The 25,527-nt window shown below is 39.9% G+C and overlaps 4 protein-coding genes across 10 annotated transcripts in view; 2 read left to right on the top strand and 2 right to left on the bottom strand.

Moving 5' to 3' along the window:
- LOC6541987 (tyrosine-protein kinase Src42A) overlaps positions 1-11,096 on the top strand; it is a 31,385-nt gene extending 20,289 nt beyond the window's left edge. Inside the window, exons 3-10 of one of the 4 annotated variants that reach the window (XM_015159209.2) lie at positions 7,475-7,596; positions 7,678-7,762; positions 7,831-7,909; positions 8,835-9,003; positions 9,066-9,224; positions 9,384-9,561; positions 9,623-9,789; positions 9,866-11,096. In XM_015159209.2, the coding sequence (XP_015014695.1) occupies positions 7,475-7,596; positions 7,678-7,762; positions 7,831-7,909; positions 8,835-9,003; positions 9,066-9,224; positions 9,384-9,561; positions 9,623-9,789; positions 9,866-10,074 (1,168 nt within the window). In that variant the 3' untranslated portion in view covers positions 10,075-11,096. The remainder of the gene's footprint in view (positions 1-7,474; positions 7,597-7,677; positions 7,763-7,830; positions 7,910-8,834; positions 9,004-9,065; positions 9,225-9,383; positions 9,562-9,622; positions 9,790-9,865) is intronic. The other 3 variants (XM_001970757.3, XM_026979673.1, XM_026979674.1) reach the window with 3 other exon arrangements.
- Positions 11,097-12,670: 1,574 nt separating this feature from the next.
- On the bottom strand, positions 12,671-14,495 carry LOC6542573 (actin-42A). Its single transcript, XM_026979645.1, has 2 exons — positions 14,327-14,495; positions 12,671-14,181 (listed from the first exon to the last, which is right to left on the bottom strand). Exon 2 carries the CDS (start codon positions 14,157-14,159, stop codon positions 13,029-13,031), a length of 1,131 nt encoding a protein of 376 aa, XP_026835446.1. The 5' UTR covers positions 14,160-14,181; positions 14,327-14,495; the 3' UTR covers positions 12,671-13,028.
- Positions 14,496-17,082: 2,587 nt separating this feature from the next.
- On the top strand, positions 17,083-21,176 carry LOC6542850 (peptide-N(4)-(N-acetyl-beta-glucosaminyl)asparagine amidase). The gene is made up of 6 exons (XM_001970755.3): positions 17,083-17,898; positions 17,960-18,057; positions 18,117-18,952; positions 19,008-19,092; positions 19,144-19,240; positions 19,297-21,176. Exons 1-6 carry the CDS (start codon positions 17,523-17,525, stop codon positions 19,704-19,706), a joined length of 1,902 nt encoding a protein of 633 aa, XP_001970791.1. The 5' UTR covers positions 17,083-17,522; the 3' UTR covers positions 19,707-21,176.
- Positions 21,172-24,053, bottom strand: LOC6542755 (cell death protein 3). 4 transcript variants are annotated; one of them, XM_026978677.1, is made up of 5 exons: positions 23,917-24,053; positions 23,685-23,814; positions 21,895-23,490; positions 21,431-21,842; positions 21,172-21,373 (listed from the first exon to the last, which is right to left on the bottom strand). In XM_026978677.1, exons 3-5 carry the CDS (start codon positions 23,009-23,011, stop codon positions 21,307-21,309), a joined length of 1,596 nt encoding a protein of 531 aa, XP_026834478.1. In that variant the 5' UTR covers positions 23,012-23,490; positions 23,685-23,814; positions 23,917-24,053; the 3' UTR covers positions 21,172-21,306. The 4 variants fall into 4 exon arrangements, with proteins under 4 accessions (XP_026834478.1, XP_026834479.1, XP_001970790.1 ...); XM_026978678.1 differs by lacking the exon at positions 23,685-23,814 and having other exon boundaries at positions 23,917-24,052; XM_001970754.3 differs by lacking the exon at positions 23,917-24,053 and having other exon boundaries at positions 23,592-23,833.
- Between the last annotated feature and the right edge of the window lie 1,474 nt (positions 24,054-25,527).

Below are 25,527 nucleotides of genomic sequence, written 5' to 3'. Positions count from 1 at the left end.
CCCAGGCCTAGAGTTCTATACATCCAAACTTTCAGTTTTGGGTGATGTAAACTGCTCACCAGTGATTTTGTGATTTTGGCAAGCCTTTGTTTGGGTTTCTCTATAATAACAGCTATTTTTGCTTTCATACGATCTCAACGGCAAATCTTTTTTTTCCAATTGGCATTGCTTACTTTTTTTGTTGACTGATTTTCCCCAGAACGAATACCAGTTGTCTGATATTGGCTACAGAACTTATTAGCAATCCAGTTAGGGCCATATTGCCAATAAAAACTATACTGTTGGAGCAGCTGCGAAATTCCTAAACGTCAGCTGAATTTCCAAATAATGTAATAGGCTCTAGGGTTACAAAAGCTCCAATTGTTTTCTTACTTTAGTTTTAATGTTCTTAAAATGCTGAACTGGATTTATAATCACTTCGACTATCATGGCAGGCCTGTTTCGTTGGTAATATTTTCAAAAGAAGAAAGACCTCTATAGTTCAGTTCCCTGGCAAATATGACGGCAAGGACCAAGTAGATATAAGAACATTCAGTTCTACCACTTCTGGAAAACCCACCTTATACTACCAAAGCTTCCGAACCGCTGAAGCTAGAGACTTTAGTTAAATGTTATAGAAAAAGTACAAAACATAATGCCTATCGGAACCAATAAATATTTCGCTATTTCGTGTAGAATTAAAAAAAAATTTTTTATGGAATGTAAAGTCATTTCCATTCCCACAAATTGTACAAAACTGTCGTGGTAGACTCTTTTCTGGTAGTTTATATTTATTCAGACAACATCTAACAAAACACTGAAAACGGTTTTAATCATTCGATTACTTAGAATAAAAAAAGTAACAAAGATTTTTAGTCGTATGGTCAATGTCGTCAAGAGGTGTGAGCAATAAATGTAATTGCCTCTTCGAAGCGCTGTGTGAGTGTCGCGTGTACGATGGGTACAATTTCGATTACGTTCTCTCTTGTTTCAAACTAAATTTCCGGGAATTAGTTTACGTATAGATGATAACAGTGCGATCACTTAAAGCTATACTCCCATCAGCCCCACTAATGTCAGTAGTTTCAATAGCATTGTCACTCATTTGACTATCCACAGCAGAACTAAGCAGTTGAGTAAGAGTTGTAGGATATCCCACATATTAAAAAACCATTAGAAGTACATGCTGTCGGAGTTTGCTTGATAAAGTGCAGTTTCGATGCAGTGACGAATACCAAAACTAAGTAACCCCAAACCGTATACACCTACATGTTATTATAACGTGTTTTGTCTGAACTGTACCAAGAACAACAGAAAATAGACTAGGTGTGTCTGTGGGCTTTATGCTCGCCTCCGTTGTTTAAATGCCTACCTATCCGCCGATCTAAAATCGATCTCTATCTGTAGCCGGTCAGTCCTTGGCTTATGCAAACACAGACGTCATTTTGATGCCAAATTGATCGCTAATTGTGGCGCTCATCTCATTTAAGAACGTTGTCCAAAATTCGCTATTAATTGTATGTATTGTATATGTATATGTAGTAAAATTGTAAGATATGTAAAAAAACTTTACCGGGTTTTAACAAATACAATTTATTTATGATTTTTATACTATTTATAATATATAATTTATTCAGTAATATTCGTGATTTAAGTAGGCGCTCAACCATCGTTATTTAATCAATTGAAAAAATACAGTTTTATTTTTTGAGTGACGGTTGATAGTATACGCAAAGAAAGCTTGGGCGATTATTTTTTCCGAATGCCCTGAAGCGGAACGCAGCATTTGACCTGCCCAAAAATGACAAACGGAACTCATTTCAATGCATCGTGTTCCCATGCGTTCTGGCTTGTCACATGCTCAGTGAAAAGTCTCGAACGAATATTCAAATCGTGTGGGACTGTGGACGATAAAAGTTGTATACAATGGGAGTATATTCTAAACGACTCTGATTTCAATCAATTTTCCACATTACAACTCGAAAATTTGACAACCGTTCTCCGATTACTCTCGCGTGTCAAAAGATTTCTTATAGTAATAAGTAAGCAGAAGCGTGACCGGAAATCAAAGCAAATAATTGCAACTTTTCCGACGCATTGTTAAAAGGATTGGCAATGGCCGTCGACGTTTCTGGAAAAATACTTATCGACTTTGGAACCCCTCGAAAGTCAAGCCTAGCATTACCAAATTATTTACCCATAAAAACCAAATCTACTGCTCCGGCCCAACCAAACGCCACCAGGCAAGACAAGCCTGGCCGTATTTATTTTTAGATGCACCGAACAGGTTGCGTTTCCAGCTGCTAGTTGTCTGCATTGATTTGGAGTTTGCAGCAAGTGCTGCGTACCAAAGTCTAGCTCAATTAAATGAAACCCAGTCGAGCAGCTCGCATTTCACAGCCAAGAAGAAAAACTGCATTTGACCAGGCACATTGTTATTATTCGATCTATGCATTGCAGCTTGAGCTTATTTAACCATCATGTCCCGATTGGCTGCATCGTCAGCTATGAAATTGCATTGGAAATTCACTGCAATTGGCGCCGTCGAACAATTATGTGTGGCTCCAATCGCTTTAACGTGGATTGGCTTGGCTTGGTTTGGTTTTAAAAATAGGCACATGCCAGCCATTTGTGGTCCACAACTGTCAATTGCCGAGTGCGTATCTAAGGCCTGAGATAGCTAACAACAGTAGCTGCTGTGGCTGTGGCATGCTTGGATGCCGGAAATAAATTATTTTTAAGCAATAGATAGACAATGCTTTTATATTTGTGCTCAAACACACTGGTAAAATGAAAATATACCCCTGTATATCCACTTGTTTAGAGAGTAAATAATTTTGTTTTATTTTCATTTTGATTCAAGAGGCGACAATATTAATATAATATTGTTTGTTATCTGTCAAACACGGAAAATGCAGTCCCCAAATTTTATAATGTTTGTTGACCATATTGAGAGTATTCCGCGGTCAACTCGCCATTGGTTAATGCTATAGCGACCAGGGCTTGTTTAAAAATATAAATTGAATTATAAAGCTTTCCGTTCAGTAAAAGGGTATACTAGATTTGTTGAAAAGTATGTAACAGGTAGAGGGAAGCTTTTCCAACCTTATAACGAATATTTATTCTTAATATATACATAGCTGAGTCGATCTGTATGAATGTCAAGGTCTCGGGATTTAGCATGCAGATTCCAGCGACGGCTACGATGGGCACGTTTGTTTTAGAACGCGGCCACGCCTCACTCTAACGCCCACAACTGTCAAGCCCACACTTTTGAAAAATGTTTTAAAACTGCCGGAACCACATTTAAAACAAGATAGAATGCTATAGTCGAGATCCCCGACTATCAGATACCCGTTACTCAGCTAGTAGAAGTGCGAATGAGATATTTCTTAATTTTCTTGAACATCGGTAGAAATTACGCAAAAAAAATAAAATAAGATTAATGAAAATAAATTTCAAAAGGGTGGGCGTGACAGTTTTAGGCGTCTTGTGGGTGGTAGAGTGGGCGTGGAAAACAATTAGGTCCTCAGAGAAGCTATTTTATTGAAATGTACCAGAAGCAACAGAGTGTCATAAAATTAGACTTAGAAAGGTTCGATGATATGATGATATAAGATATGTACTACTACATAAAAATGTAACATGAGGATTACACGTGCAAAGTAACAATAAATGTATTATATAGAAATATATAGCAAAAATAATGTGGGAAACATTCAACAAATATTGGGTTTCCGGGGTCAGCAGCCAATTTCAGAAAAAGTGACGGTGCAGTCGAAATGCGTAGCAGCTCCACCTTAGTCACTGGCCAGTGATATTCGATTCAAGTGAAAGAGCTTAAGATTCTGAAGATGGGGTTTAAGCTATGCTGAATATGACCAGAAATACCAAAGAGGTTATAAGGGACATTGATGGCTTGGAGAGCAAATTAGCAAATGCCATTGTTACCAGATGAAGATGGAGATCATGGCAAAACCGTCTATTTCCTATCAGCTCACACTCATTACTCATGATAATCGTGATAATAGAACCGAAGACACCCACGTACTGTGCCATGACCTGTTTCAATAAATTTTACCATGGCACCGCCAGAATAAGGTAAGAATAAGAAACTAAAAGCGACGAAAAGCGGCTGACCAGGCAAAACCGTTGTTTATTCCATTTAGGCTGCCAAAGTTAGTGCCGGGACTGGCGCGCCTGCTTCGCATAAATAGAAACGGCTACAAGTTCTGTCCAAGAGGCCCAGCAGAAGGCCGAAATGGGCTTCAAAATCAAGGAAACTCCATGTTCGCCATACTCGCACATTCGACGAATGGGAATCTTGATTCTTGAAACTCCCTGAGGCCAGAGGCCTCTGTATGGGGCTTGCACATAGTGGATCGATTCGCCAGTTAATCTAATTTTAACTCAAAAATGCATGTGCCCAAGTGCAATTAATGTTACCGTCTAAAAGTAACCAAACTTGTTATGACAAAGATCGTACATGCATCTTACCATTGCTGTTCCATTACCCATGGCCGAAATGCCTAAAGCCATGTTGGGGCGTAGAAAAATTGTAGGAAAAACGAAAATGGCCCACGCCTCGTGTGTTGTGCACATATTTTTAGACAAAATCGAATAAAAATGCGATACTGTGTTTAAAAATAGCTTCAAGTTGCTGTAAGACGAACCACAGACCATAGCCTTATGGATGCTGTGCATGCACTTGGCTCGGACACTTAGTTTTGGCTTTGGCATGCTAAGCCATGTTTGGTTTGGTTTCTGTACATTTGGTTTCTATACGTTTGCAGGCGTATATATGTATACTCGTTCATATAAGTGAAACCGTGTTCTAGAACAAACCTAAAAACGATGTAAATATCCATGTCGGTCCACTGATCGAATATAACTTAAATGCCGATTCTAAATCAATTTCATACATGCTTAAAAGGGAAACCCGTATTCGTTGGTATAAATAGTAGATCGAGGGATCCCATGTCTGCGCTTTTCATGCGACTAGATCGGCTTGCCAGCGACATTAGCCGCTCCTAACAGCTTCGGCAGGATCCCATTCCCGTCGACAACTTGTCTTGTAAGTAATTAAATTGTGTTGCACTTTTATGAAAGTCGTGCATGCACATAAATAGTCAAAGCACACCGAGCCAAGTCGACCAGGCGAGATGAGAGACTCATGAATACCCTTAAATGGCTCTTTGCTGATCAAAACGCTTATTGGCCTGTTACCTAACATAACATGTCTATAGACGTGCTGGCGAGGATTCATCCGACTCGCGCCTGACCATGGTCTATCAATCAAAACGTATGCAAACACGGATTTTCTTCAGTAGCCTTCCCGGACGAGGCATTGTGTTGACTGTTGTTGACTGTCATTTTGAGAGACAACTATGTTGCAACTGGCTGCTGCATCGGACGATAATAATAATGGTGGTTGCAGTGAAATGGTTCTGACGATCAGTAATCTTCCAACAAGCTCCCCTCCTTGAGATTCAGACATAAAATTAAAATTGTACGTTCATACCAGGAATTTTGCTGCGACGGACAAGTTCTGTTAAGAATGCCTTTCTAAAGAGTTTGCTTCAGATTCTGTCTACTTGGTCATTTAACAGAGTAAAGGTCTTTGCCAACTTCTGCGCTGCATGCTTTGGTTCGAATTTTGATGAACGGATAATTATTATCCCGCTAATAGATTATAATAGACCCAAGGTCTGTTTTCCCAAAGCCCTTTTTGTATAATTTACCCTGTTTATTTGGGAAACAAAAAATGCACATATCTCTACTTCATAATTCCCGACAACTTGGTTACACAGATTTGGCAACTCTTTAGTCATCATCCGTTATATCGCGTTCGCCACGAACTTCAAATTGAACTGTTACGTAACATACCTGTCACACTCATCTTTTAATTTGGCCCCTCCAGCGGTCGCAGCAACGAGAAGAAAGAATAGTTGAAGAGCAAAGCACAAAACCACATACGGTTACTTTACTTTATTAATTTCAGTGTTAATGCTGAATAAAATGACGAACAATTTGTATACTCGTAGTGTAAGAGTAAGATACTAAGATATTTTACTAAGATACTAAGATTTTTACTAAGATATAAATTCGATTAAAAGGATGTAACAGATAGAATGAAGCGTTTCCGACCCTATAAAGTTTATATATTCTTGATCAGGATCAGTAGCCGAACTGGCCATGTCCGTCCGTATGACCGTCGAGATCTCAGGAACTAAAAAAGCTTGAAAGTTAAGATTAGACATACATATTCCAGGGAATATGTAGCAAAACTGCCACTTTTAAAAAATGTTTTTCATCTTTCATTTTTTATTTTTAATTTTATTATTTGTCTGGCCTATTTGTATCGAGGTATGCCAAACATTTTTTTTCCACGCCCACAAACCGCCGAAAACTGACACGCCCACACTTTTGAAAAATGTGTTGAATTTTTTTTATTGTATTTTTTGTCTTTCCAATTTCTATCTGGATGGTCATTCTAAATCATTTTTAAGATGTTTGTCTAAACGTAATCTAAAAATTTAAGAAATGTAATAATCTCGTAAACGGTTTTCAATTTATTTACAAAAACGTATGACTAACTTCAAAAATCTTCAGGAATTGTTAAATCATTTTATTTCATAATTTATTTATTTCATAAAACATTATGTTCCTATCCAGGAATGTCACTGTATAACTATGATTTATTTTAAGATTAAGAATATTTTAAAATTAAAGTGCATGACATGGGTCTTGTGGAATTGATAATCATTTCGTATTCGTACATATAAATTAGTCATTATTTTCATCATGCCATATTAAAATGTATACAAAATAAAATACCACAACAATTATGAAAAATAACTGTTTAATTTATTTTCCGTAATTGTTGTGTTTTTGGAACTCTAAGATATACTTTGCTTAATTATTCCACGGATAACAAGTATACAAATTAATAGCACTTATTAAATAATACACATATACATAACTTTTGTAAACGGTATCTATAGGCCTCCCACGTGACATAACAACCTTGTTAGAGCGGTTTCCTTAATAAAGTTAACGGATTTATAACTAAAGCAAGACGGAATGCTATAGTCGGTTTCCCCGACTATCAGATACGCGTTACTCAGCTAGTGGAAGTGCGATCGAGAAATTTCCACATTTTCTGGAATATCGGTAGAAATTGGGGAAAAAATAATGCAATTTAAAAAAAAAACCTTAAAACTTATTTTAAAAGTGTGGGCGTGACAGTTTTACACGGTTTGTGGTTTGTATATAAAAAATGAAAATCCACTATTATCGGCTATTAATCCTGATCAAGAATATATATACATTATATTGTCGGAAACTCTGCCTTCTGCCTGTTACATACTTTTCAACGAATATAGTATACCCTTTTACTCTACGAGTAACTGGTGTAAACATCAATGTATTTTTTATTTTTAGCATGCCTGCATTTTAATAATTTCCTTCTCCCTGTTTTTCGCTTTATTTGCAGTTGGTACTTCCGCAAAATAAAACGCATTGAGGCTGAGAAAAAACTTCTACTGCCAGAGAACGAGCACGGTGCATTTTTAATTCGAGATTCCGAAAGCCGTCACAACGACTACTCGCTATCAGGTGCGTGCCCAAAAAGGCATTCAATTAGCATTAATGTGCATTATATAACACAACCTTAATATTGTAATATTGTTTTTGCAGTGCGCGATGGCGATACGGTTAAGCATTATCGCATCAGACAATTGGACGAAGGCGGCTTCTTCATTGCCAGGCGCACGACATTCAGGTGAGTTTCATGTGGCCCGCGGATCCAGAGCCTTAGTAACAATATATCAATATATCCACCCGAAACAGAACCCTTCAAGAGCTGGTGGAACACTATTCGAAGGACTCGGATGGCCTGTGCGTCAACCTCTGCAAGCCGTGTGTTCAGGTAAGCCGACGGGGAAATGTGGTTTTTGAAGCCATTTTTTGCTTTGATTTAATCGCGCATTATACATCCGACTTGCTGCCAAATGTTTGGATGTGTGGGATGACAACATTTGCATTTGACATTGTTATGCCTTGGTTTGTTCATTTCGAAATGCCCAACACGTGTATACTAAAAAACTGTTTAAATTTTCCTTGTATTTCTTTCATGTTTCTTTAATTAACACAAAATTATGTGTGTAAAATAATAACCATACAAAACGATAACTAACCGCCTTGAATATAATCAAAACAAAAAGACAAATTCTTTTTCGGGTGTTTTTGAGGTAGGATTTCTATCTAAGACGTTAAGATGTGCGTGTGTTTTTACCCACTAACACAATAATACTAAAAGCGAGAGTTATTCCATCACTGCCAATCAATACCCTCACAACAAATGAAATTAACCTTTCATGATCTATCACAGTACAATCGACCTAATCTCGAGTTCAGGTCACCCACAAGTGTACTCAGTCAGAGTTCAAATCAGAGCCAATGCCACCATCCCTGTCACAACATTCTTTGCCACCCGCGAGTATTGAAATTGACCATATACCTACTTATATATCAGGCGCAATCTTGGGAAATAAAGGCATGTGTCTGTGTTGCTCGGCTTAAACGAGATTCATGCTGATTAAATTTGATTCCAACTTTTGAACTCCGACTGTTTCGCACATGAACCAGAATTAAGGCCTTGCTATACATATTCACATTCGTCCCAGCTAATAAAGTCCATAGTTTTATTTTGTAAATAAGGCCTAAGTGTACGCTACACGATCATTACTCAATTGGCACAATCATTTCTCCAAGCTGTGCAGTACTGCGCCTAAAATTGTGCAAAGCAATTACTTACCGTTTGTTTCGTTTACCATGTAACCATCGTAACGCAGATCGAGAAGCCTGTCACTGAGGGACTTTCACATCGCACTCGCGATCAGTGGGAGATCGACAGAACATCTTTGAAATTCGTGCGCAAACTGGGCTCCGGACAGTTTGGCGATGTCTGGGAGGGACTGTGGAACAACACAACACCTGTGGCCATTAAAACTCTAAAATCTGGTAAGTCTGCAGTTGAGCTAAAGCCTGAACGTCGGTTCAATAATTTTTGCTTCGCATTTCAGGCACAATGGACCCCAAGGATTTCTTAGCGGAAGCCCAGATCATGAAGAAACTGCGCCACACCAAGCTTATACAGTTGTACGCGGTCTGCACTGTAGAGGAGCCCATCTATATTATCACAGAGTTAATGAAGCACGGTTCACTGCTGGAATATCTCCAAGGTATGCCACTAGGAAGGAAACCAGCGAAAAATTAGAAGCTTGCATAACAACAAACTGAACACTTTGTACACCTTTTTTCATGCCACGCAACGTTAACCAACCAACCGCTCGCTAATCATGTCATGACAATTGCTTATTTTTGTTTTTAATATCTTTTAGCCATTGCAGGCAAGGGTCGTAGCCTCAAAATGCAAACTCTGATTGATATGGCAGCGCAAATAGCTGCTGGCATGGCTTACTTGGAGTCCCAGAATTATATTCACAGAGATTTAGCGGCGCGCAATGTACTGGTAGGCGATGGAAACATCGTAAAAATCGCCGACTTTGGTTTGGCTAGGTAAGGAGAAGGCTCTAAAAAGCCATAACTGAGCTCAATATAATAATTCTTCGCTGTGCAGACTCATTAAGGAGGACGAGTACGAGGCCCGGGTAGGCGCCAGATTTCCAATAAAATGGACGGCTCCAGAGGCAGCTAACTACAGCAAATTCTCAATCAAATCGGATGTTTGGAGCTTTGGCATTCTACTCACAGAACTGGTCACTTACGGACGCATACCATATCCAGGTGAGTCACGACCTTGACCAGCTTCAAACTCTCCGTAATCGAACAATTTAATAATCCCGCTTGTCGTTTTCATTAGGCATGACCAACGCCGAGGTGCTAACGCAAGTGGAGCATGGCTATCGAATGCCGCAACCTCCTAACTGCGAGCCGCGCCTGTACGAGATTATGCTGGAGTGTTGGCACAAGGACCCCATGCGCAGACCCACGTTCGAGACGCTGCAATGGAAGCTGGAAGACTTCTATACATCTGATCAGAGCGACTACAAAGAGGCGCAGGCCTACTGATAAATGCTTTTCGATGTCACGGACGTGGCCAGCAGCCGTGACGAAAATTAAGACAGCTGCAAATAATCGCCAGGCATCCCAAAACGGACAATTCTTACTAAGTTACTCTTTGTTTTGCATAGATTTTCTACTGCTGCACAACTGGTCCCTGGGCCCCCGTTTGGGGCTCTTGGTTGTGGTTGTCTAGGTACCGATACGATTCATGTTATTAGCATTTAAGGTAAAAAGTTGCTGAGGTGGAAAGCAATTTCAAATGACGCTCCATTGGAACATTCGTTTTCTTGTTTATTTTGACAAACATATTGGCACTTGGTCGGATTGATACGCTTTGAGATCTTTGTCGTATATTTCGATTAATATATCAAATGTATTATTATTTATATAACGCATATAGCATATATTTACGCGTATACACACATATATATATATGACCACTTATATATAAATATACATACAACCGTATAGTCACACCTTCATATGCCGAGGTCCTCATTATTGAAATATGCAAAAAAACACTTCACTTCCCTATTTTTCTTAAGTTGATAGGCCAACCTGAGAACGATATTTGCAGCACACAAATATACAAAATTGTTTCACTTTTAGTTAATTCATTACGTACGTGTCTTACTTCAATTCTCACTTAACATTATCAACGACATTATATGCTTTATCACAAATAGAAAAAGCAACACAAACGCCAATCATTAAGTATATGCTAGCTACTGGGTTACTTTGTAGCCCGCAATAGCTAATATTCATATGATTACTTATTTAGAATTTAATTGTAATTTGTAACCTTAAAATAATATGCAGCTTATTCTTAAACAAACATATACATATACGAAAACATGTACATTTAGAACCAAGAAAATAAATTTCTTTATAATTTATAAATATAAAATTCTTTAAAATCGAACTGGACTTGTTCTTACTATTTTATCTAATATGTAGGGCTTTAAACATTTATAAAATTGACTTTTATTTCGGCAAACGGCTTGTTTCAAAGACTCTCAGTTTGAGTTTTCTTACTCTGTAAGAGTTTTTACAAGTATGAATTCATTTCAATTGATTAACTACAGAAATGTCGTCTCTTTCACATTTAATTGGCGGTGCGAACAAAATTGACGGTTCTCATTCTAACGAAAATGCTTTAGCCTTGCTTATATTTATAATAAATACTATAATAAATGCTAATATTTAAATTCAATTACTCATTTATTTTCATAGTCTTAGTGAAAAAAGTGGACGAAGTCCGCGAAATCGCCCTTGATTTTAATACCAAGTGCTTGCATCGGCAATTTGGTATTCATAATGCGAAATATTCATAATTTTTTTTGACATATGTAGGTACGGTCTTAGAAAAAAATTTTTTTTACTCAGAGCAGAGACAATCCCCGTCAAACTTTTCTATCTGGTTTTTATTAAACAACATACATTTAAACTGGATAATGCTTTGATTGAAGTCTGGTTCAATTATAGTTTGCGGACTTCACTATGGGGGCTATCTGTACTAAAATATACAAATTATTCAAGTATGTTTTTAAAGAGCCCGTAATGTAATTTCAGGAATTTAATTAGTTTGGGATGCCCTGGATTTATATATGACACACGCCTTAAAATATTTACTCTCGCTACAAATCGGATACTTTTGTAAAAATACTAATATTTGTAAAGTAAAGAAATTATATTTAACCAATAGCAGTCCTCCTATCGATGGACTTGAACAGTACTATTATTTATCGCAAGCTTCTAACGTAGAAACCAAGAGAGACTGTAGGCCTATATATGTTTAGAATATAATGTTTACAGCAATAAACTAGGTAAGGCATTTGCCGTAGTGACTAAAGTCTATGACGGGCTCCATATATGAACATCGACGGTCAACAATCGACGCTACTACTGAGTAGTAGTAGTAGTAACATATCTACTTTCTGTCTAATGTTAATTATATTTGGTCAACGCATTTGTCCAGATCACCAGCAGATTTTTAGGGATCCCCAAAATGTATTTCTCTGCGTTTCAACCCCCAAGTGATAATCGTATGGGGCGCGCCGGACCCCACCTATCAACAAAATCGGGCAAACAATGCCAATTGATGACAACGACAACTAGTCCGAAAAGTCGTGAGTGAATCAACAATGTGGCTTTGTTTTTGTCTCGATTTGCAGTGCCCAGTGCGAGTGTGGTATTCCTCCACTATTTCCTTATAAGGTAACGCTGATGGAGCTGTTTTTGGGGTTTCACTTGCTTCACTCGCAATCAATCAACGTAAAAATACCGCTAAGGCTGGGTGGGGTCGGGTGATAAGCGGAGCGAGTCCAAACTGAATCACATATGTATATGAATCACAAACTATACTCATATGTATATCCCATTCGACGGAAACCGTATGCCAAGCAATTGGCTCGTTATCAAGGCACTTCCTGCAAAACGAGGCCTGAAATGCATGCCTTGTTGGTTAGCGTTTTATCTGACGCCCCCGTCACTGCATGCCACTGGAATGAGCACATAGCCATCGGAATATCACGGCTTCCGATCGCCCCTTTTTCGTGCTAGATTCTTTGCAAAAAAGGAATTAAGACAAAAGGAATTTTCAGTTCTTTTCGTCGCTTTATTATTAAGAAGCGGTTACAAGTATTTTAATGGTATGGTAAGTTTGCTTTTAATACATATGTAGGAATGCATGGAATTAATGGAAATGCCAAACATGAATCAGTTTTATAAATGCTTATGTGCATATGAACTTGAATTTCGAATAGAACACAACATGGTTTGCTTATGCGTCGTGTACAATTGTGTATAAAAGTAAATGGAATGCATTCTTCCGAAAGGAGCGGAAGTGTTGTGCGCCTGCTCCCGGTATTAATGTACTCATGCCCAATACTTCTGACTCCCATTCTTCGCTGCAATGGGTGTGTTCGATGAGGAACGACCACGCCCAGCCCGACTCCTGCTTAGAAGCACTTGCGGTGGACAATGGATGGGCCAGACTCGTCGTACTCCTGCTTCGAGATCCACATCTGCTGGAAAGTGGACAGCGAAGCCAGGATGGAGCCACCGATCCAAACAGAGTACTTGCGTTCTGGCGGGGCGACAATCTTAATCTTCATGGTGGACGGAGCCAATGCAGTGATTTCCTTCTGCATGCGGTCAGCTATTCCCGGGTACATGGTGGTGCCGCCGGACAGCACAGTGTTGGCGTACAGATCTTTGCGGATGTCGACGTCACACTTCATGATTGAGTTGTAGGTGGTCTCGTGAATGCCACAGGCCTCCATGCCTAGGAACGAGGGCTGGAAGAGCGACTCGGGACAGCGGAAGCGCTCATTTCCAATGGTGATGACTTGTCCGTCGGGCAACTCGTACGACTTCTCCAGGGACGAGCTAGAAGCGGCCGTGGCCATTTCCTGCTCGAAGTCCAAAGCCACGTAGCACAGCTTCTCCTTGATGTCGCGCACAATTTCACGCTCGGCGGTGGTGGTGAAGCTGTACCCGCGCTCAGTGAGAATCTTCATCAGGTAGTCGGTTAAATCGCGACCGGCTAGATCCAAACGGAGAATGGCGTGCGGCAGGGCGTATCCCTCATAAATGGGCACAGTGTGGGAGACACCGTCGCCGGAGTCCAGCACGATACCGGTGGTGCGGCCGGAGGCGTACAAAGACAGCACCGCCTGAATGGCAACATACATGGCCGGAGTGTTGAAGGTTTCAAACATAATCTGCGTCATCTTCTCGCGGTTAGCTTTGGGGTTCAAAGGAGCCTCGGTAAGCAAGACGGGGTGCTCCTCTGGGGCGACACGAAGCTCGTTGTAGAAGGTGTGATGCCAGATCTTCTCCATGTCGTCCCAGTTGGTCACGATACCGTGCTCGATGGGGTACTTCAGGGTAAGGATACCACGTTTGCTCTGTGCCTCATCGCCGACATAAGAGTCCTTCTGGCCCATTCCTACCATCACGCCCTGGTGACGTGGACGGCCCACAATGGAAGGAAAGACTGCACGCGGTGCGTCATCACCGGCAAAGCCGGCTTTGCACATGCCGGATCCGTTGTCGACCACTAAAGCTGCAACCTCTTCGTCACACATTTTGCAGAAATTTTATTTGGACCTTTAAAAGAAAAGAAATCTCGATTTGTACACTAGAAACAAGGAGACAGGACAGCGGCTAACGCGGAAAAGACCGCAGACAGGACAGCCCCCTCCCAACAAAGGACTAGTGACCGCCCAGACGAAAAAAGTGTTGGGAGTCTTACCTTTCAAGAATATATGTAAGAGTACTTTCTAGTTATCCGCTCCGCACACTTAGCACGATGACAGACGCTTTAAGATTGAAATGACCGACGCCTACTTTTTCGAGGTAAAGTGGTTGAAAAGTAGTGTGACCTTACATGGCATAAAACTATGGGCTGTTTCGCGATTGAAGTGAATCATTCAAGCATTCACTAAAAAATGTGTGTCATAGCATCGTCGATGAGTTAGAAACGGTGGATATGAAACACGCGGCCTTTTGTTTTTTAAATATTTATTCATTCGTATTTTGGGGTGTAATCAATAAATTAAAAATGAAATATGCAAGGAAAAAAAAGATCTATCTATCAATATACCATTAAGCTTACAGTATATTGTAGTTATAATAAAACAATTTTGAGAAAATGGCGTAACAGTTGGCCAACCTATAAAAGAACATTTTTAATCAAGTTAACATTGTCGTTGTTCACAGAGTATGATCCGGGATACGCTTATGAGGGCCTAACCAAGCAAGGACCCTGGAAAAATGTATTACAAGGATATAGTTTTCCCAAAATTCGCATAGCCAGTAGGAGTAATGAATTCAAAAATGGCTTCAATTACAGTCCTTGCACCACAGGGAAATCCATGTCACGAACCACTGTATGACAATAACATTCGACGCTAACATGAAAATGCATTACGCCGTTTACAGAACGATTTCCAAGTTGCACGGTATCTCAAAAAGGTTGAAATTTAGTATATTTCTGAATAAAGTGTAATTTATTTATTTATACCCTTTACTCGTAGAGTAAAAGGGTATACTAGATTCGTTGAAAAGTATGACAGACAAATGTGAGCATTTCCGAAATAAAGTATATATATTCTTGATTAGGATCAATAGCCGAGTCGAACTATAAATGAGATTAAGCATACAGCTTCCAGAGACATAGATGCTGCGCAAGTTTGTTTCTAATCGTTGCCACGCCCACTCTAAGGCCCACAAACCGCTCAAAACTGCCACGCCCACACTTTTAAATAATGTGTTGATATTTTTCCAATGCTTGCTAGTTTGCTATTTTAAATGTCTCGTTCGCCCTTCCACTAGGTGAGTATACAATAGTCGTATATATTATATAATAGTCGTGGAACTCGACTATAGCTTTCTCTCTTGTTTGATATGTGTTGGGTACCTACAGCATTATATTTCTTTAAATAATGAATCCATTTTAGACAATCACTTACTGTCACCGTGATGACCGGGTGGTAAGAGGGGTGAGGGGTGCCGAGCGCCTACTGAATAAGCAGCGGTATAATTTTAAAATAACAGGATAGGATAAAGTAGGATTTTGAGAACATAAAAATCGGTAAATGTGATTTGCTTAGCACTTGTGTTAGCTAACGATTTAGATTAAATTTCCAAATACCTAGTTTACCTATAACGCATCATTTTTTTGTATGATGTAGTGACCTAGAGGCTCAAAATATTTTCCGATGTGGGACAGAAATAGGTAGAAGGACCCTAATAGGGTCTAATGATCAGGATCATTAGCCGAGGCGATCTGGCCATGTCGTTCTGTGTGTATGGACGTCGAGATCTCATGAACTATTAAAGCTAGAAAGTTAAAATGAATCACTTCTGTCAAGTTCGTTTCACAACTACATATGTGAAACATACCGACTCTAACGCCCACAAACTGAAAAATGTTACTAAATATGCTGTACTAAAGTGCGCAAAGAGGGATCGAAGTGTTTTGAAGGAAGGGTGAAGGGCTTCCGTATGTTAATTGCTGACAGTATTTGATTTGACATTTCCTCAATTATAATCGCTGACAGTATTTTATTTGACATTTCCTCATCAACTGTTTTAAGGAATGATTTTTTGGCCTCGCCTTTATAACCTCACCACAAGTGAGAGGGGTAAAAGATTGTTCTGGGTGGACAAGATTCACTTGCCGAATAACCAACCACAAGGTTTGAAAAATATTACATTTTTCGGATGTACCTTCCTGGGCATTTTATTCTTATCATCGATAAAATAACCATAACCCATATTAAAATAGAGTGGGCGTGACAAAAATTTGTTTGGCAAATCAATAGAAATTTGATTTGCAAATCGATAGAAACTTACAAGACTAAAATAAAATATGGACGGACATGGCCAGATCGGCAATTGATCCTGATCAAGAATATATATACTTTATATGGTCGGAAACGCTTCCTTTTACCCATTACATACTTTTAACGGATCTATTATACCCTTTTCTGTAAGCGTAACCGGTATAAAAATGCCACTTGAAACTAGGTCTGTAAACGGTGTAATATATTTAGCAAGTTAGTGTCAAAATGTTATTGTTACACGGTGGTTCATTGCATGGATTCCCTGTTACGTTGGCGGCATTTTCAAAACCATAGGGGCGTTCCTACTATTGGGCACATTTTCGAAAAACTGTGCATAATATTTTAATAACTTCTTTCATGATTCTTGCTTAGTTAGGCCTTCATAACCAGTTAAACACGGCATTCCAGTTCAATGCTCTGTGAACACCGACATAATTTGATACGTTAAGCGCGAATTTTGGAATACTTTCTGCAAGTGGTGGTATTCCTCAAAGAGTGTGCATTCTATATGTTATTATTTTACTTACATTACTTTTCCAATAATTTTATTATATAATTTAATTTCTTCCATGTGATAGATACATCAATCTTTCTTTTCTTAACATTTTTGCATTTCAAAATTGTTAGACTACGCGCCCAAATAACGAATAAATAGAAAATGTTCCAAGTTCCACGTTCCAACATTTTTCATTCGCCGCTAAACCATCGGCGCTATTTTGACGCAAAAAAAAAAACAAAACAAAATTCTTGGTTAAATGTTTTGTATATTTCCCAATGTTAGTCCAAAATAGATTTCGTTTCAAGCTCCTAAAATTAATTGAGAAATGTATACAATTTTAAACGTTTTCGTGTAATATTTTTAAGTAACTTATTCCTAATTTAAAGCATTTGTAAAGTGGCTGCGATTTCGGAGTTTTTTTTTAATCGTCTATAGAAATATCTCAACCTTAAATAACCGATTCTGTTATCGCTCGCACTCCGCTGAATAAATCGCGTTTTCCAACACCATAACCCTTTGTGTCTGTCTGATTGTCACCCCCCGACCGACCACCTACTACCAGCGAATCCAATCTGATAGGAGGCAGCTAGCTAGTCATCAACATGGTGGACATCAACTTAGAATGCGTGCACCAGATCGAACCGAAGACCCGTTCCTCTGGTCAGCAGCAGCAGGAGCAAGGGCTAAAGGAAGCTTACCTGGAGGCGGTGCGCATTCTGTTAGTGCTGCTGGAGAACATCTTGGCGCAGCCGGAGAACTCGATGTTCCGCACCATACGGCTGGAAAACAAAGCCATTAAAGAAAAGCTACTCTCCTTGGCCGGTTGCGAGAGTCTACTGGAAGCCATTGGCTTTGTACGCGTGACCGGATCCAACGCCTTCACCTTGCCCACCGATGTGTCCTTGCAGCAGGTGCAGAAGTACCGAGATGCGCTGAGCGAAAGACGCAATGCCTGGCTAAACGGCACAGTGTCCAAAAGTAAGCTTGTCCTTGGGGAGCGAGACTGGCATCCTAGTCATAAAGTCTTGGATTTTAATAGGTCCTCCTCAACAAAGCACCACCAGCACCACGCCCTCGCCCTTGTTCATCAAGCCTTCGGTGGAGTATCGCCATAGAATCGCCTTCCCCCGTGTATTGGTATGCGAGCCATCGAACAAGATAGACCGCTGTATTCTTATGTGGAGACTTATTTTCAGCGCTCCAATAACCACTTTCTGCAATCGCTAGAACTGTATTCCGATGCAGTCATGCAGTACGAGGATGAGCTGCTACTGGCTGCTGGCCGCACTTTGATTCCGGTGGAAGAGCTTACCGAAACGGCAAGTGAGAAACTGATTGACATCCAAGATCAAATTGCGTCGGGTCAGCGGCAGGAGAAGGAGCCATGTGTTCGCGACTTGCTGCTCGTGGAGCTGGTAAACTGGTTCAACACGCAGTTCTTCCAATGGGTGAACAATATACCTTGCCGCGTGTGTGGAAATGAAGAGAGTAAGCTGCGTCGTACGCAACGGGAAGGTGATATAAGAGTCGAGGTCACCGTCTGCTGCGGCCAAGAGAGCAAGTTCTACCGCTATAACGACATCTCCCAGCTCCTCGTTTCCAGGAAGGGCCGTTGCGGAGAATATGCCAATTGCTTCACATTCCTTTGTCGCGCCCTCGACTACGACGCCCGCATTGTGCACTCCCACTTTGATCACGTCTGGACCGAGGTGTACTCCGAGGCCCAGATGCGCTGGCTGCATGTTGACCCCTCCGAGAACGTGGTAGATTCTCCGCTGATGTATCAACATGGCTGGAAACGTCACATCGACTACATTCTTGCCTACTCGAGGGACGACATACAAGATGTGACTTGGCGCTACACGAATGACCACCAAAACATTCTGCAATTACGAAAGCTGTGCGGGGAAGAAGAAATGGTGCATACGCTGGAGGCGATTCGAGCCAAGCGGCGGCGAAATTGCACCGCCGATCGAAAGTTATTCCTCAGCCAGCGCAATATGTACGAGGTCATTGGCTTGACGCTAGAACGGTAAGCATTTACAGAAACCAATTCGAAATTAGAGTTGATCCCGTTGCCTGTTTAGTAAGCCGACAGAAAACGAGCTGAAGGGCCGCAGTTCGGGAAGTCTTTCTTGGCGACAGTCACGTGGAGAGCACACTTTTACCAATGTGAGTGACCTGTGATGCGCTGCCAGCCGTTTGTGACCTATGTATTTACAGATATTCGTTTTCAATCTGAATGCAGCCGAACTTCAAAAAAAGCAACTTAATTTGCGGTACAGCTGTGCCACCGACACATACGAACGATATGCCAAAGGTGAGTAATGAGTTTATTCATAGCATAAAGATTGTTATTAACTTTTATGTCCACAGACGGAGGTCTCGTCACTATTTTGGATACCTATAAGACTTGGCAAAAAGCGCAATTTTCCTCGAAAAACATATTTCGGAAAGTGGAGCGCGATTGGAAAATGGCATACTTGGCTAGATTGGAGGATACCGATTGTGGGGAAATTGTTTGGAAATTTGATTTCAGCAAGACCAATTTAAAGGTTAAGTCCTACACCTTAGTTTTCGATACAAAAACTTTTGGCGACGGAAAAATCAGCGTTACTGTCGATGCCACCGACGGAAGCGCTTCGGTTGAAAATGCCACTGGATTCCGGATAGTGGCTAAGCTTACGGGTGGTAAGGGCGATGTGGCTTGGCAGCACACACAACTCTTCAGGCAGAGTCTTAGTTCAAGGGACTATCCCTTCGAACTGCAGGTGGAACTATATTGAAAATATATTCCAAATCAAAATGTAATGTAAATAATCATAAACGATTCCCAGTCTGGATGAAAGTGTTAAATATAATAATAAAAAAGTAATATAAATAAGATTATTTCATAGTGTCGCTATATGTAATTATTCTTCAAGCTTTAAAGACTAACTATTATGGGCGTAATATATATAACACACGGAAATGGACACAGTAAATATAAAAGGTTCTTTGATTTTGGGTTGCAATTAAGTAAAATTCAAAATTCATATTTAATAAACTTATTTCATCACCAGTCATATGAAAGATAACTAAAGGCATTCCTAAAATACAATACAATGCAATGTTTGTAACACCATCAAAGTGTACTGTTGAGCAATGCTATACAAAATTTTATTCGACTTCCGAACAGTGAAGATAATGGAAATACTTTAAGTATTTACATAATGAAGCTAACTTATTTAATAATAATTTATCTTACATTGTCTAATTTTGAATTTGCTACCTCAACAGTTATGCGAGTCTCCTAGCAGACTGTGTAATGGCCTACCTTCTTTTTTAACAATAAATAACGCTATAGTTGAGTTCCTGGACGGACTATCAAATACATGTCAAGCAGCTAATAGGAAGACTACTAGATAGAATAATCCAAAATAAAATGTAAAAGACTCGGCTAGTGATCTTGATAAAAAATCTATATACTTTATAGCCTTAATATCCTTTCACTCTACGAGTAAAAGGTATATATACTGAGTATATTGGAATATGGAATATTGCTCTTCGTAATTAAAACATCAAAGAGCAATTTTGCATTAATTAAATGGTTCCTGTACTCTACTTTTCATTCGATCACCAAAAAGTCATTCGATTACTTAACTATTGTAATTGCCCTCCTATTGTATTAAAATAACATTATATATATTTATATATTACCGATAAATATCAACTACAAAAAAGCCCACCTATTTTGAAATTCCGTTGAAAATTGTATTTATTCGTTTAGCTTATTTTATAATTTAAATGGTTCCATGCCACTAAAATAGCGTTTGCATTCGGTCATACAATATGTATTGGTAGAAAAGGGATATTGGTTTGATATTAAGGATTTATTTTAACCTACACAGTTTTACATTTTTACAGAATGCGTTACAGTGGTTACAAGAAACCCACAAATATTAAAAAATACAATTTTTCCCATAATCTTTGACCTGTTACCAAAAATAACTTTCGTTTGAACTATTCCACAGCCCCATCCCCCTTTTAAAAAATGTGTTTACATTTTTTCATTTCAAAGACGTTTAAATAAACTCTGTGTAATCGACGCTAGGCGGCGCTCATGTGAAATCTCCATCTCACTCCCCTTAGTTGTGTAATGGATATCTAAAAGTCGAGGCACTTGACTGTGTTGAGTTCTATAACTTTTGATCATTTTGATAATGAATATGCAACGCATGTAATAATTGACTAATAAACATATTTTGATTTAAAATATATTTTAAATTTTAATCCCTACATATAATGGACTCGTTTGGAATAATAAAATTCTATTTCTTGTATACATATGTGCCATTTATATTAATTCTTAACATTTTATTTCGTGTCTTCCGTGTAAATCTTTGATCAGATGTAGTCTCCAAAAACGTACTTAGAGGTAAGGGTGCTAGTAACAGATGGAATTTGGCCGTCACTAAAATAAAGTTTAATAATTATTTATCGGATGATATAAACATTTACGGGTCCTTACTTGGTTTGCATTTTAACCACTCGACGCACATCCGTCATTATGGTGTCGATGTCCGAAGTCTTCCCCGATCGATTGAGAGCCTCACACAGCGTCTGAATAAAAGGAGTTCCGTCCTCCGTGCGGTAAGATACATATCCCTCGTACGTGCTGTAGCACTTGAGGATCTCATTTGGAGACCCATTGGGCTGGGCGGCATCGGTCATAAAGCCCCCCGGTTCGTTGGCGCCCTTGCAAGCCTGAACAAAAAGTAGCTTGGGCTTGTCCTTAAGCGTCCGATTGCGCAGAATGGGAAAAACCACATCATATTCCAAGGAGTAGCCGCCATCCTTTGCCTCAAGTTGGTCGTGGCGCGTTCCGTGACTGAGCATCACGAGGACGATTGCGCTCTTGTCCTCAAAGTCCTTGGTTTCCACTGAAAAATGTAGGGTTATGATCAATCCAAGAAACTACACTTATCTACTTACACATTCGCACTGTCCTTTTGATAGTAGCCAGGGTTGCGTCTGTAATAACCTCCACTTTGCACTTCAGCTGCTCAAAGGTGGCACGCAAGACCTTCACATCCTGGGCACTGCCCTTTCGAAATTTGTTCTTGTCATCGAACCGCTCGTGGTTGAAAATATACACCACGGCGGGCTTCAGCTTGCGCTTGGTCTTGACTTGACTTGACTTCGAGGTACCGAAGCTCGTTGAAGGGGCCGTGACCTGGGCATCTACGGGTAGTGCGGCGGCAGTAACCTTTGGCTTATTGCCCCCTGATGATCCCAGACTAATGAAGGACTTGGGAGTTGCAGTAGAGGTGAGCGGTTTTTCAACTTGCTTGGGGGCGGGCTTGAAAATGCTCGAAATAGAGGAGATAGATGATGATGGTTTGGCAGTACTGAACACACTCGAAACGGAGCTGGAACTGGGACTGGAGGTGGAGCTAGTGGTTTTTGGGGTCTTGGCGTATGGAGATGTGTATGTTATGGCCAGGCTCGGTTTCGGAGCATAAGGTGAGACGTAGGTGGAGGCCGCGCTGTTTGCAGTGGACGCAAATGGCGCCCAGTTGGTCTTCGGGCGACTTTCCTTCAGGTCCACTCGATGAGTCTCCAGATGCTGGGTGACCGTGTTCCCTTTCTTTTTGGTCACTGTCGTCTGCTCGGTCTTGATCAAGGTGCTTGATCGTTTGCTGGCATTGCTTGCCGTGGCCTTGAAGGGCTGTGTGGAGCGCAAGGAGACTCCGTTTAAGCTGGGCGGTCGGGAGCGTGAGGAGGTGGTAGTCGTGGTGGTGGAGCCAATGGGTCCCTCGCCGCCCATTCGCATCTGGGCGAAGAGAGCCTCTAACTCCGCCTGACTGGGGGTGCGTCGCGTTGTGGTTTCCGTGATCTGCGCCCGCTGCGTGTGCGTCACCGTCTGGCGGGTGGTGAGAAAGGTAACCGTCTGCTTGTTGCTGTTCGTTATGGTCGAGTTTTGCACGGCCGTGTTGGTCGTCTCCGTAGCTGCACTCGTGGTCTTGACGCGTGTGCGCGGGTCCTGCACCTCCAGTGCCTGGCTGGACTGGCTGCGATCCGTCTCGCTTTTCTTTTTCCACCAACCCATTATCAGTCCGGTTTGCGTGAGTTGAGCTGGCTTTTATCTTAAACTGGCCTTTTCACTGTGAGCTTTGTGCGGCGCTCTTGTGTTTCGGGTGACTGTTCCCGCAATACTAAAAGAGCCAAAAAGAATTCAGAGAAAGAGTTCACGAGATAAGGAGGCTTATTCACCGAATGCCGCCCGCCGCTCGCATTTGATTTTATTCGACACCACTGCTCCACCACCTCTCTAGTTGCGCTCAGTGTTGTGCGTTATCTTCTCTCTGACGCTGTGAGAACTCTCAATATGCCGCTCTTCCTTCCAAGATAGACCCTCCGGGTCCGGGTATACCCCCGTGCATACCCACACACTTATGTACATACTTATGTTCAATTGTACGATCTTTCCTGCTATAAACAAGCCGAACGAGTTTAGTGCACCAACACCTGTGCCTATGTATGGTCCGGTCTCACTCTCTCTTTTAGTCTGAAAGATTTCTTCGGGTGCTGAAAATGTAAATACATACATACATATGTACAAACAAGCAAGTGATCGCTTTAAATATTATTTATTCTACATTAATGTTTTTGTCACGGGTTAAACTTACACCTATGTATATATGTTCATGTATTTACTTGTTATTTACACATTTATACATGTACTTCAGAATCCATATCAATTATCCAAGTCTTATTCTCACCGCTGGACTAACAGTTCCAAGAATCGTATCAAACTCACACCATGTCCCAATCAGCTGTTCAAGCCAAAGCAAATACCGTTCTCTTACGTATGTACACACGTACATACCTATGTATGAATGAGTTAATACACTATATTTTTATAGAAGAATAAAAGGGTATACTTGTTTCTTTGAAAAGTATGTAACAGGCAGAACGAAACCGTGTCCGACCATATAAAGTATACATACGTACATATATTCTTCCGTCTGCCTGTATGAACGAACGCCTCGATCTCAGGAACTACAAAAGTTAGAATGTTGGGAATAAGCATGCAGTATCCAGCGACATAGGCGCAACGCAAGTGTCCAAATGTTGTCACTCTAACGACTGTAACTGACACGACCACATTTTGAAAAATGTGATATTTTTTCATAAATTTATATATCTTGTAAATTTCTATAGATCTGCTTAAAAACTTTTTGTCACGACCACAAACCGCCCAAATTTGACACGCCCACACTTTTGAAAAATGTGATATTTCTTCATTTTTGTATAATTTTTGTTTGTACATTTGATCATAACGCCCTCTATCTTGACCAAGCTAGCTTCCTTTTTTGTTTACTTTTACATACAGTGGCTTACAGCTTATTTCAACCACCGTCTATCTGAAACTTCAACGGTCTGTAAAAGCTGAACTAAAAATTAAAAAAAAAAAATGTAAGCGCCACAAATTTCTTTTATGTTTCAAGATATTATTTACTAACTTATTTTATTTTTAACAATTTTTGTAGTATTTTTTAAGAATTAATAATGAAAATGTACCTCAAAACAACGCAACAGCTTATTTCAACCAGTAAAATTGCATTGTAAAATTGGTATTTCTTCTTATGCTTAAAACTATTAAATTTTTTTTTTAATTTTGTGTGACCTCCCTTGTTGTTAACAACCATTTTAAGCCTTTTCGGCATCGGATCAACTAATTTTTGGGTGAGTTCTGGGGTGATTTTAGCCCATTCCTCTACGTTCCCCAGAGTATAAGTTTAGGAATTATAATATATGAAGCAAAATATCTGGACAAAAAGGAAAACGGCTGTGGGCGAAAAATGTTCCAGAAATACATAGGAATATTGTGGTTAATAAATAATCGTATTTATATACTGTAATCCTGCTTTACATACATATGTATAATATATATATTCATAGGAAGCACTTCGTGGTGTCCAGATGCATTCCCGAATACGATCAGATGCGTTTTATATTATATAAACGTATTTACAACATTTATTTTCAAATATACATAGGCACAATTATTCTTGAACACGTTAACAGAAAGTTATATTTTGATTACAAAATAATTATTTTTTCGAATCTTATGGAAACCAAAGGGTAGTGTCAAAATCCCTACTTTTGGAACTCTTTTTCTTTTTAATAATAATATAATAAAATACTGCCATAAGCATGGGTGCAGTTAGTAATTACAATTAATTGTCTTAACCATTCTCTACATTGACCAGGAGCCTTTCAATCAGATAAACCAATCAATGCTATTGCAAGTCCAACAAGCGAAATTATCAGCCAAAAAATAAATAAAACTTATACTTGTGGCACTTGTACTAAAGTAGGCGGGCATTCTTAAATACCTTTATGCTCCTCCCACTGTTAGATTTCCTGGAAAACTGTGGATAATTTTTTGATATATTTTTTCAGGATAGTTACTTAATTAGGCCTACATAAGCCTATAAGCACGGCATTGTGAACAACCACAAAGTAAAATGAATTTTAAGGGCTCTTTTTTAAATGGGCTGGTTCATAGCTTGACCACCTATTATACATTATCTCAAAAACTGTGTATAATTTTCCTGA

Source organism: Drosophila erecta, unplaced genomic scaffold (assembly GCF_003286155.1).
Source record: "Drosophila erecta strain 14021-0224.00,06,07 unplaced genomic scaffold, DereRS2 tig00000055-arrow-pilon, whole genome shotgun sequence".
Classification (NCBI taxonomy): domain Eukaryota; kingdom Metazoa; phylum Arthropoda; class Insecta; order Diptera; family Drosophilidae; genus Drosophila; species Drosophila erecta.
The sequence above is the reverse complement of the archived record's forward strand: the minus strand, read 5'-3'. Positions and strand labels throughout refer to the sequence as shown.

Bases quoted from the DNA above. Each gene is read 5' to 3' on its own strand.
- LOC6542755 (XM_026978677.1), bottom strand. From the start codon at position 23,011: ATGGGTTGGTGGAAAAAGAAAAGCGAGACGGATCGCAGCCAGTCCAGC. The intron at 21,843-21,894 runs GTAAGTAGATAA...TACATTTTTCAG, and splicing joins CAAAAGGACAGTGCGAATGT to TGGAAACCAAGGACTTTGAG. The intron at 21,374-21,430 runs GTAAGGACCCGT...ACTTTATTTTAG, and splicing joins GTGGTTAAAATGCAAACCAA to TGACGGCCAAATTCCATCTG.
- LOC6542573 (XM_026979645.1), bottom strand. From the start codon at position 14,159: ATGTGTGACGAAGAGGTTGCAGCTTTAGTGGTCGACAACGGATCCGGC.
- LOC6542850 (XM_001970755.3), top strand. From the start codon at position 17,523: ATGGTGGACATCAACTTAGAATGCGTGCACCAGATCGAACCGAAGACC. The intron at 17,899-17,959 runs GTAAGCTTGTCC...GGATTTTAATAG, and splicing joins AAACGGCACAGTGTCCAAAA to GTCCTCCTCAACAAAGCACC. The intron at 19,241-19,296 runs GTGAGTAATGAG...TTATGTCCACAG, and splicing joins ATACGAACGATATGCCAAAG to ACGGAGGTCTCGTCACTATT.